This window comes from Ursus maritimus, unplaced genomic scaffold (assembly GCF_017311325.1).
Source record: "Ursus maritimus isolate PB19 unplaced genomic scaffold, ASM1731132v1 scaffold_22, whole genome shotgun sequence".
In the NCBI taxonomy this organism is placed as follows: domain Eukaryota; kingdom Metazoa; phylum Chordata; class Mammalia; order Carnivora; family Ursidae; genus Ursus; species Ursus maritimus.
The window spans coordinates 47,746,433-47,759,215 of NW_024424675.1; the positions used below are offsets into that span (position 1 = coordinate 47,746,433).

Here is a 12,783-nt window from a genome sequence, read left to right on the forward strand (position 1 = left end):
CCCCTGCCCGTAAAACACAAAAGGCTTACTTGAGTCTCGGCTGCTGAACGGCCACCCAGACGTCGGAAGGAAGGAGGCCACTGGGGAGCCGGCCCGGCTATCGTCCTCCACCTGCTGTGTGATATGCCGGACCGTCTCCTTGTTTTTCCGATTCTTCCTGCGACCTGTAGGCTGCCAGCCATCGCCTCCAGCCTGCTCTGAGAAAGAGTTCTGTATTACACCATCCCTGGCGGAAGGCAGCTCACTCCCTCCGTAATGAGACGGTGAAATCTGCTCTTCCTTGACACGCAGAGACCCGTAGCCCACGTCGCCAGGCCACAGCGACTGCGAAGAGATGTCCTCAGGACCGTCGGCCTTGGGCTCCTGGTCCTCCTTCCCGTAGCTGCTTCCTCCCTCGTGGCAGCTGGCGATGGCCGAGTCTCCAGAAGAGTTGGCAGGACTCGTGCGCCGGGCCAACCACGGGGAGATGCTTCTTCCGGCCATCACGGCCGAGATCAGCGCGTCCGTGCTGCTGCCGGGCGGGGCACTGATCTCAAACTCGGAAAGCTCGTCCGAGGCATCCGGCTTGATGCTGATGTCCAGGGCGGCCTTGATGAAGTCGTGACAGGCCTGCACGATGTCCGTCATCTGCAGGAAGCTGGCCGCGGACATCACCTCGATGACGTTCCTGCTGGTGAGGGCCAGGTGGGCAGAGTACATGAAGTCGATGATGGCCTTGAAGCCCTGGGCCGTGACGATGTCCAGGTGTGTGACCGTGGCCTGGTCGGACGTCTTCTGCACCTGGCAGTAAAGCGTCTTGAAGTAGCGGCTACTGCCGAGCAGGACGTTCTTGTGCGCCTTGAAGACCTTGCCCTCGACGACGACGCAGACGTCACACAGGACGCCGTGCTGCCTCTGCTCGTTGAGCTCGCGGAGCAGCTGCCGGTAGTGGGACGCGATTTCCATGTCTTCCTTTCGGTTGTTCATTTGGAAGTCTTGGTGTTGCCGTTCTACGGACTCTGTGGGGGCAAGAACACGCGGGTTAGCCACGCGGTTGACAAACACGCCCGGGGAGTTCGGCGGAGCGCACCCTCCTCCACGGCCCGGCCGCTATGCGGGGGCAGGACTGTGCCTTTGGCCGCAGGGCAGCCGCCTGGCGGGTGGACCTGAGCAGCGGTCTGCAGCGAGGTTGTGGGGTCAAGGCTGACCACCACCACAACCACATTCTGAACAGAACCGACACACAGCGGCCGCCCCTTGGCACGGAAGGCAAACGGCCATCAGTTACTGAAGGGACTTTCTGACCTAAATGTAAAATCTAGGTGAAATAACCCAAGGGAGCCTCATCCCGGATCTTCGAAGATACATCTTTAAAAACAAAACAGGGGCACCTGGGTGGCTCAGTCAGTTAAGCGTCCGACTCTCGGTTTCGGCTCAGGTCATGATCTCAGGGTCCTGGATCGAGCCCCACGTGGGGCTCTGTGCTCCGTGGGGAGTCGGCTTCTCCCTCTGCCCCCCGCCCCTGCTGGCTCTCTCTCTAAAATAAATAAATCTTCTTAAAAAATAAAAACAAAACAAGGGCTTCCTACACAAAGAAAACCCATGGGGCAGAAAGGCCTGGAGGCAGACATTACAGCCCCAGCCCTACCACCTTCCGAAACCCCAGCACTAATCAGCTCAAGGGAGGAAGACTCCAGGGCTGGAGGGGCTCCGGCCTGGACAGCACTCTGGTCTGGTGCCCTCCTGCGGCACTCTCCTGATACCGCCTCCCCATCCGTCTGCCAGGTTCTCCTCTCTGCTGCCACTGTTAGCTTCCCCGGGCTTCCAGAACACAGTGTTCCAGACCAGGAGGCCCTCACAGGGAACCGGATCCTCGCACAGCCGGAGGCCAGAGGCCCAGACCAGCTCCCTCTAAAGCTCCGCGGGAGGGTGTGTCCAGGGCCATCCCAGCTTGGCGGCTGCCAGTCCTTGGCCATCCTTGGATGCAGAAGCATCACCACCAGGCCTCTGCCTCCATGTTCCCACACCTCCTCCCTGTGAGCCTGTGTCCCAGTGTCCCCTTCTTACAAGGACACGGGTCACGGTGGACACCTCACTCCAGAACAACCTCATCTTAACCAATTACATCCAAATTAGATCGCAGTCCGAGGCCCTGGGGGTGGAGGACACACTCTCCCCATAACACTCCCAGAGAAAGACAAGGTTGTCAGGGGCCGATCTTCCCGCTTAAGTACGCCATTTTCCAGCTGGTTAGTCAAGCAGGACCGCTCACCAAAACTGCCAACATGTGTTTAATGGCAGAGAACTACGCTGTTCAAACGTGGGGGCATCCGCCTCTTCCCTGTGAGGGGCGGCCCCCCAGGACTCGGTGCGGTCCACCCCACACACTTCTTTATTGACTCAGAGCATCACAACACACACACACCTTCCTTTGGTCGTTACAGTATGTTTCCAAACACCACCAGAAATCATCTTAAAAGTGCCCTGTGAAATGAAAGAGGAAGGAAAACTTCCAAACTCATGCTATGAGGCCGGCATTACCCCAATACCAAAACCAGGTAAAGACACTACAAAAAGAGAACCACAGGCCCAAGAACCCTGACCCCCCAGATACTAGCAACCCAAATCCAACAATACATTAAAAAAGCCGTTCGGCATGATCGAGTGGGATTTATTCTGGGTTGCGGACGCCTCAACATTCACAAATCAATCAGTGTGATACATCACATCAAAAGAGAAAGGATAAGAACCACATGATTATTTCAACAGATACGGAAGAAGCATCTGACAAAATACAGCATCTACTCATGATAAAAACTCTCTCAACAAGTAGGTTTAGAGGAAACATACGTCAACATGATAAAGGCCTTCTATGAAAAACCCACAGCGAACATCAGACTCAACGGGGAGAACTGAGAGCTTCTCCCCGAGGTCAGGAACAGGACAAGGATGTCATCACTGTTATTCAGTGCAGTACTGGGAGTCCTAGCCACAGCAATCAGACAAGAAAACGGAATAAAAGGTATCCAAACTGGTAAGAGAGACGAAAATTCTCACCATTTGCAGACGACACGATTCTATATCTAGAAAACAGTAAAGACCCCACCAAAAAACTACCAGAACTCATAAATGAATTCAGTAAGTTCGCAGGAATCAACATCGATATGAGAAATCTGCTGCATTTCATACACCGATGAACAGCAGAGAGGGAGATTAAGAAAACATCCTACTAACAACTCTCACCAAAACTAATAAAATACCAAGGAGGTGACAGATTTGTGCTCTGAAAACTATAAAACACCAATGAAAGAAATTGAAGAGGGGGACGCCTGGGTGTCTCCTTCGGTGAAGCGTCTGCCTTCAGCTCAGGTCATGATCCCAGGGTCCTGGGATCGAGTCCTGCATCGGGCTCCCTCCTCGGCGGGGAATCTGCTTCTCCCTCTGCCTCTGCCTCCACCCTCCTACTCACGCTGTGGGTCTCTCTCTCTCTCTCTTTCAAATAAATAAATAAAATCTTAAAAAAAAGAAATTGAGGGGCGCCTGGGTGGCACAGCGGTTAAGCGTCTGCCTTCGGCTCAGGGCGTGATCCCGGCGTTGCCACATCAGGTTCCTCGGCTGGGACCTGCTTCTTCCTCTCCCACTCCCCCTGCTTGTGTTCCCTCTCTCACTGGCTGTCTCTATCTCTGTCGAATAAATAAATAAAATCTTAAAAAAAAAAAAAGAAATTGAAGATGACACAAAGAAATGGAAAGACATTCCATGCTCATGGATTGTAGGAACAAACATTATTAAAATGTCTATATTATCCAAAGCAATCCACAGATTTAATGCAACCCTATCAAAATACCAACAGCATTTTCACAGGACTAGAACAGACAGACGTAAAGTTTGTATGGAACCAGAAATGCCTCGAATAGCCAAAGCAGTCTTGAAAAAGAAAAGCAAGGCTTGGGCATCACAATTCTCGACTTCAAGTTATACTACAAAGCTGCAGTCCTCAAAACAATATGGTACTGGCATAAAAATAGATCAGTGAAGCACAATAGAGAGCCCAGAAATTAACCCACAAGTATATGGTCAATTAATCTTCAACAAAGGAGCAAGAGTATGCAACGGGGAAAAGACAGTCTCTTCAACCAATGGTGCTGGGAAAATGGGACAGCTACATGCAAAAGAATGAGACTGGACCACTTTCTTACATCATACACAAAAATAAACTCAAAACGGATTAGGGACCTAAATGTGAGACCTAAAAGCATAAAAGTCCTAGAAGAGAGCGTGGGCAGTAAAGTCTCTGACATTGGCCAGAGCAACATTTCTCTAGATAGGTCCCCCGAGGCCAGGGAAAGAAAAGCAAACTAAACTATTGGGACTTCATCAAAATAAAAAGCTTCTGCACAGTGAAGGGAATAACAAAACTAAAAGACAACCTACTGAACGGGAGAAGATATTTGCAAATGACATATCCAATCAAAAGTTAGTATCTAAATTATATAAAGAACTTATACAACTCAATGCCCAAAAACCAAATAATCCAATTTAAAAATGGGCAGAAGACATGAACAGACATTTCTCCAAAGAAGACATCCATATGGTCAGCAGACACGTGCAAAGATGCTTCACATCACTCATCACCAGGGAAACACAGATCAGAACCACGGTGAGACATCACCCCACACCAGTCAGAGTGCTGAAGTCAACAACACAAGAAACAACAGGTGTTGCTGAGGACGCAGAGAAAGGGGAGCCCCCGGGCACTGCTGGTGGGAATGCGAACCGGTGCAGCTACTCTGGAAAACAGTACAGAGGGTCCTCAAAAGATTAAAAATAGAAATACTGTATGATCCAGTAATTCCACTACTGGGTATTTATCCAAAGAATACAAAAACACTAATTTGAAAGGATACATGCACCCCTATGTTTCTAGCAGCACTATTTACAATAGTCACACTATGCAAACAGCCCGTGTCCGTCAATAGGTGAACGGATAAAGGAGGTGCGCGCACACACACACACTGGAATAGTACTCAACCACAAAAATAACGAAATCTTGCCATTTGCAACACCATGGATGGAGCTGGAAAGTATTGTGCCAAGCAAAAGAAGTCAAAGAAAGACAAATACCATACGATTTTGCTCATACATGGAATTTAAGAAACAAAACTAATGAACAAAGGAAAAAATAAAAAGACACTCCAAGAAACAAGATTCTTCAGTCTAGAGAACACACTGATGGTCACCGGAGGGGAGGAGGGTGGGGGACGTGGGAAACAGGTGGTGGGGATAGGAGCACACTTACCATGATGACCACTGGGTGTGAATCACTACACTGCACACGTGACCCTAACAGTCTGTTACCTACACTGGAATTCAATCTTTCAATGGTTCGAAAAAAGTAAGTTACTAAGATTCTCATCACAAAATACATTTTGTACCTATGCATAGTGGGAGACATTAACTAGAAATAAAAGCGGAAATCGGTACCTGTCCACGGGTAACCCTCAACGAACACTGCATAACACTTAAACATTCTAGGTCTACACACGTCAAAAAGAATAAACACCAAAAATGTTTCATGAAGATGTCATGTTGCAAAGGGCTACAAATGGTAACATTTATTGAAATTAAAGAAAGGACTTCCACAAAACAACCCCACTGTGGCTCCTGAGGCACAGCGGTCATTTCCTGTCAGTGAGTCCAAAACCACATGCTCCGTCCAGTCAGCATGCATGGACTGGAATACTGGCTGCAATACTACTGGCTGTGCGACCTTGGGGAAGTTACTTAACCTCTCTGTGCCTCAAATTCTTCATCTGTAAAATGAAAGTAATAATCATACTTACCTTTAGTTATTATGAAGATTAAATGAGTTAATATCTACAAAATCCTTATAAGAACGTCTACACAGACTAAACCACTACGTTTGCCACCATCACGATTATTAGTAGAGCAAGTATCACGATGTGTGTGGCAATGCTCACAAAATTCGTGAAGTGGGATGTATCTAGGAGGGGAGAGGAGAGGAATGGGGTGGGGAACGTAACGTGGGGGATTTCAATTTTATCTGTAATACTTTAATTTCTAAAAACGAAGAGGAAAGGTCTGTGGCTTCTATTAAAATACAGTATTTGCTAATTGGGGCTGTCAGGCTCACAAACATATTCTAATTTTCTTTTTTAAAGTTTTATTTTTAATTGTTTTTTGTTTCCTCGGAAGTGAGCAGGTACCCTTTAATATTTATCTAAAAACCACTGTTGGGCTGCTGCTCCCACGGAAATGTTAAAACCGACAGATTCCAATTTTTAGCCACCTTTGTGTTTTACTGGCAATACAATTAAAATACATGAAAATAAAACAAAATGTGGTGAGATATGTGGTTATTTTGTTTTACATTCTGAGGCTACGAAGACAGGCCCAAAGAGCCAAAGGCTCTCATCCCTCGTCTCCCTCCGCTGGCCGGGTCCTGGGCACCCTCCCCCACCCTCTTCCCTCCCTCCCTGCTGGAGGCAGCTGCACTGGCAGGGCTGGGGCCCCAGGGACCCCCCAACACGATTTCCATTAGGGAAAAAAGTTACTTGTATATTAAAAAGAAATGGAGTCTAAGGGGCGCCTGGGTGGCACAGCGGTTAAGCATCTGCCTTCGGCTCAGGGCGTGATCCCGGCGTTGTGGGATCGAGCCCCACATCAGGCTCCTCCGCTATGAGCCTGCTTCTTCCTCTCCCACTCCCCCTGCTTCTTCCCTCTCTCGCTGGCTGTCTCTATCTCTCTGTCAAATAAATAAATAGATAATCTTAAAAAAAAAAGAAATGGAGTCTAAAATAAGAGTCTGCTATGAAAATATTAAGGGTACGTGGAATCTATCCAAGCCCAAAGAAGCTTCAGGAGAATAGCTGAATTTCCGTTACGAGGGGCTCCTGGGAGTCCCACCCACCTGACCACAGGGGTCGTGTCGTCCACGGCCTGACAGCTGAGATGCAGCCTTGAGGTTCTCTGAGGGCACGGAGAGCAGAGCACCTGCCCAGGTGCCGTGGACCACCTCATGGAGACACATCTGGCCGCAGACACACCTGTGGACAGGTAACCTGTCATCTCCGAATTACCTGCGCTGCTACGCAGAGCACAGGGCACTCTCACGAACTCCAGGCCCATGTGCGGCACCCTCCGTGGGTAAGGGGCCCTTTCTAAGAGAGCCTGTGGTCCATGAAGAAACACAGATGCCAGAACGTTGCGAGGTCAGGGTCTCAGGGCTGAGCGAGACCACAGGGCAAGCAGGCGATCTGTCACCGCCCGGCACCCGAGGCTGCACCCCTGAAAAGCTGCACCCTCTCCCTGCTGTTTTTTCCCAACTTTCTTTCTTATTTCCCCTCTAGGTTCCCCACTTAGAGCTTGCTGATCGAGAGAGACTGTTTCCGACAGAATCACTTATAAAACAGAACCACCTTGGTACCAAACATCTTGGATCCACATTCCAGACCAGACTGGAGAGGTCACATCGCCTGACCAGCTCTGGGGGGTTTGATGCGGACTCGGGGGCCCTAACCACGGACAACGGGGGACACGGTGGACAATGCAGGTCACCAAGACTCCTAAGGAAGGGGGGTCCTCTGGGAGGCAACAGGTGGGACACTCGGGTGCAATTTCCAATCCCGCAGTCTCCAGGGAAGGCGGAGGGCGTCCCCAGGCTGCAAGCCAGGAGACCCAAAGCTCAAAGACACCACATTCCCGGCCAACAGAGAAGCCAGCTTCAGAACAAGCGTGCGTGTGGCACCAAGCCCACCCCGCTGTCCTGCGCTGGCTCCGGTGAGCGCCGCTCGGCACGGTGACCCAGGGGCAAGGATGCGGCTCCGAGGGCTCCAACATAAAGAAAACGCTCCGACCGGAGCACGGGAACTGGTCCCTGCAGCCTCCTCGCCACACGACAGGAGCACGTCCTGCCAGCTCTAGGACTCGGGCGCCCAGGATGCTGAGGGCTGGGCATCTCCGTCCCCAGGCCGTCACCAGCTCGGGACAGGGCACCCCAATCTCCGGTCTGGGGAGTCACAGACTACATTCCAATGCCTTCTACTACCAGTATCTGAAGGTAAGGGGGTCTCAACCAGAACGCCATCGTCACAAATTATCAGCAGAGGCCATGCTGTTGAAGACACAAATTTCTCACTCATTCTGCTGTCGCATGACTGCTAGCGCCTCACGGGGAGAGTCCAAACGCATCACCACGTCTCAAAATGCACGAGGACCACGAAATCTGAAGACCGTTGTGGATGCACGTCGCTCACGGCATCGCGTGTTCCGAGTTCAGGGACCGGGCTGGGGTCCCTTGCTCCTCTCAGCCATCAGGAGCTCCGCCAGGAAGACCCCTGGTTCCCATAAAAATGCAAAACGGTGGGTGGAACTTAGACCTTGTGCCCTTGTTACAAGCAAACAAGCATCGGGTCAGCCGCACTAGCCGGCGGGACCCTCCCCCGGCCGGTCACTGAGTCCCACCCGAGAAAAGCCCACATCTGATCTGAACAACTCGTAAGGCCCGAGTGTCCTTCTCAAATGCCTGCGCCAACCAGGTTACGCCGAGGTCACTCACCTTCTTACCTGTAACCTGTAACCCGTGCGTGTCTGTTAAGCTCAATGCGAACTTACTCAAGCTTCTCCCTGACTGTCATCTAACAGGCGGACACTGCTTTCGAGTGGAAGCAAGATAGCCCTCATGCTGGAACCAAGCCCTTCTGAGCCCGTGTGGCCCACGCTGCCCGCAGGCTGCCCCGCCGACACGCCGCGGAGGAGAGGGCGCCCCCACGGACGTCGGGGCCAACCTCACTATGCTAAACACCCCTCCTGTAGTCACTTGGGAGGGATTTTCTTAACGGGCTGTATTTCGAACAGACACACCGCGCAGAAGATACCTGAACCACCAAACACGGGAAGGGGCTCACCTTCCTCAGGCCTCAGGGCATGCCGGCGACAACCGCCACACACACCCTAACCCTTAGAAGCCAAACAAACACCAGACGACCCGTGACCTCCACGCGAGGTGTGAGGAGAAGTGAGGACACGGCCCCGCACGCGGGCTCGCATGCAGACACTCACGGCAGCGTGACCGTCAAACCCAGAAATGGCGCATGCGTGCGTCTGCAGGGACACGGGGCCGTGGGGTGGGTCCCAACCCAAGGACACGCCCGGCAGGAAGGCGTCCACGTGCCCCCAGCCCAGTGCCTAAACGTCACGTTCTCAGACACGCACGAATCTCAACGTAATCACGCGGAGTGCGAGCCGCCGTGTGCGGAGTTCTAGAAAGCACGAACTCATCTAGGGGCAGGGCGGCAGCCGCCGGCTGCACAGGGTCCCGAGGGCTCAGCGACCTGGCACTGGGGGTGATGTCCTCTGTGACGGTGTCCCAGCCACGTGCAGACCCCTGAGAGGCACTCTTTACATGACAACAGTCGGTTGCCGGTCGTTTAGACATCTGCCTCTGTGAAAGTACCCCTGCTCAACTACAGACCTGTGTTCGCGTATCGCCATTTGTTGTGGGGTCTTTTGTACCCAAAATCCGACTGCTGAATTCCTAACCCCCACTTTCCCAGCACGCGGCCTCCCTCGGGGACGCGGTGATTGCAGCTGTAACTGGGTCAGATGAGGTCCCCAGATGGGCCCTAGTCCAGCAGGACTGGCGTTGTCCCTACACAACAGAGACACAGGGACAGATGCCCCCAAGGAGGACGTGGCCCCCGGGGCCGGGAGAGAAGAGACCCCGTGTGGAGACCTCCGTCCACGGTGCTTGGTTAGGCAGCCCCACACATTCACACACCACACGCAACTGCCAAGGACCGTGGCCGAAGCCCACGCGGTAATCAGACAGGTGGGAGAAGCAAAGCTCATCGCCGGGGAAAGGGCCCTCTGCCCGACCCTGTGCGTCTGAGGGCAGAGGTCAGCTGCCGTGAAACTCGGCTCCAAGCTCCCCACACGGACGTTATCTCCGTACTCTGGGCTGTTGCAACGGTTTACTGTGTTCTGAAAAACTCGAGGGTAGGGTACCCACGATGAGACACCGTTTTACAGATCAGACTCTCTATAGGTCGGAGTATCAGCCGTGGCTGGCGAGGTGGGACGTGCTATTCCCCAGATTTTCTCTACTGAGGACAAACTGGCACAGAGCGGAGCTAGAGGCCTTCACATTCTCCACACTGCCCCAGCGTGATCTAAAAATGCAAACCTGGGGGCCCTCCTGCTGCTCGGCCTCAGGTCTGGAGGCCCTGTGGGCACAGCCCTCACTTCCGGCCCCTCCTCTGTGCCTCTTTCGGTTCCTTGTCCTCGCAGGGGCCTGGAGCGCCCCCACCTCCCTACCGGCCTCCCTACCTGCCTCAGCGTCACTTCCTCTCTCGGATGCAACCCCACCCTGGCCACAGGGCCCAGTGCCCAGGTGCCCCCTGTCCAAACACCACAGGGGCGGAGCCCCTCCCCACCCTACACCGAAGACCCTCCAAAAAAATTTCTAAGCAGGGGAGCAGAATTCTAGGCCGTACCACCCACTGTGTTTGCATGCCAAGGCCTGGAGCCCACCCAAGGCTGAGGGCACCACCCCACCTCCCACATAGGGCACTCCCCTCCCCAGAAGGCCAGAGCCATAGCAGGGACGATTCTAGATCACCGTAAAGGTGCTGTGGGGGCATGGGGAGGGGCTGGGCAGGGCAGCTCCCCAGAAGGGGCTACAAACCATTCATGGGGGGGCCGTAGGGAGCAGCACACGTTCAGAGGACAGCGCTGGCCTTTGAAGAGGTCCCCCCATGAGCCACCACCCCACAGTTCAGGGTCTAGGGCTCCCTCACTGACCCTGGCCTGGGACTGAGCCTCAAGGAGCTGGCAGCATCCACCTCTGTAGGTGGACAGGTCTGTGCCCAGCTACTCTGCTACAGGAGCTGACCTAAGATGGTGTGGAGCGAAGGGCCACCCCAGCAGCCCAAACCAGCCCTGACCTCACCAGGTGCCAGACCACTCAGCCACCTGCCTGGTCATTCCAGCCCAGCTCCCGGGGGACTGCAGGCCCACCTGACGTCACATGGACGAGAAGAACCCAGTCGGCTACAGAACCTTGACAGCCAACGAGCCTCTGTGTTTCAGGATGGTTCCGAGCGCGTGCAAGACCTCGGAACAGAGATGGTGAGGGCACTGCCCTTAGGGAGTCCCTATGAGAGCCCCGGCAGGGCCAGGGAGAGGTCCAGCATGAGCCAAGAGCCAAGTGCCGGGCCAGCCAAGGATTCTGCCAGGCCTCAGGGGGCTGGGCCACCAGCCATCAAGACATGGGCCCGGAGACCAGCGCTTCAGGGGGAGGGGTCCTAATTCCGGTCCTGGTACCCAGAAGCGTGCGATGGGGGTAGGAGAGGACAGAAAAGGGCCAGGCAGCGTCCGGAGTCTGGAGAAAGGCCTCGGATACGGGCCAGTCCCATGTGCCCACCTGAGGGCTGAGTTAACGCAGCCGCTCCGACTTCCAGTTTCTCTGCTTCCGCTGCTGGGAAGCTGGTCCGGGGGAATTTCTTTGTCTTGTGGGTCGGGGAAAGAAAGGGGAAGAGGTCGGGTGTGTACGCACCCTCCCAGACAAGTCCCGCTAGACCTGAGTCTCGTTCTGGATGTTTCTTCTTTAAACCACGCTTGGTCTTAATGGGCAGTTAAGCTCCCTCTACCTCACTCTGGTTGTGCATAAGACACTGGGCGGTACAAACGTGCTAGTTTAACAGGTCTGACCTGCAAAGGCAAATTCTGCACAGATGGAAGAGGGACAGCAAGCCCCTCCAGCCGCCAGACACTGCTCCTCCTCCGGGAAGCTTCCAGGCGCTCCCAAGACAGCGCTCGAGCCTCTGCTGTGGGCTGCGGTCGAGTCTGGGGGCCTCTGAGCACAGGAACCACATCTCGACGTTCCACGGGCTCCATGCACACCCTTGGGTCAACACAACTCTAGTACTTTTTCACACGAAACCTGCAGGACTGGAAACTTACACGTTGAATTCAAGAAATACTTTTTTTTTTTTTTTAAGATTTTATTTATTTATTTGAGAGAGAGAGCGCGCGTGAGAGAGAGAGCGTGAGTGGGGACAGGGAAAAGCAGGCTCCCTGCTGAGCAGGAAGCCCGATGCAGGGAGCCCGGGTCATGGCCTGGACTGAAGGCAGACGCTTCGCTGCCTGAGCCACCCAGGCGCCTCTCGAGAAATGCTTGCTAAACGTCCTGTCTTAAGTGCTGGCAGAAGAAGAAGGAGCTCATGGGGCAGTGGCCTTGTAGGTGGACGGTCAGGCTGCTGCCAACCAGCCGCGCACCCTGTGACTTCCCAGCACCACGTCATCGGTGCCCAGGAGACGTGGGTCCAGACGTGACAGCACATGCGTTTTGGGGTGGGCTCCGATGTGCCCGTCGGCTCACAGCAAAGCCGGGGATGGAGGCGGCCACTCACTGTTGTGGATGAGTCGTGTCCCAAAGAAGGCCATGCTGAAGTCCCAACCCCAATACCTGCGAACATAACCTTATTTGAAAACAGGGTCTTTGCAGATTTAACCAAGGTAAGATGAGATCATAACCCAGTGGCGTCATTATAAAAAGGGGAAATCTGAACAGAGACACACAGAGAAGACCACGTGAGAACAGAGGCAGAGCCATGGGGCCACAGCCCAGGGCCCGGAGCCCGGGGAGCTGGACAGGTAGACGGACCCTCCCCGGGAACGCCAGAACTGCCCGAGGACGCTCTTCTGTTGTTTCAAGCCCCCAGTTTGTGATACTTAGTTACAAAAGTCCCAGGAAAAGCCACGAATCCACTTAATTTTTTTTTT

The 12,783-nt window shown here is 53.5% G+C and overlaps 1 protein-coding gene across 1 annotated transcript in view; it reads right to left on the minus strand.

Annotated features, from left to right (window-relative positions):
- The window catches only part of ZBTB46 (zinc finger and BTB domain containing 46), a 63,590-nt gene that overhangs the window by 36,288 nt on the left and 14,519 nt on the right, over window positions 1-12,783 (minus strand). Inside the window, exon 2 of the mRNA XM_040638604.1 lies at window positions 30-998. Coding sequence (XP_040494538.1) covers window positions 30-966 — 937 coding nt within the window. The 5' untranslated portion in view covers window positions 967-998. The remainder of the gene's footprint in view (window positions 1-29; window positions 999-12,783) is intronic.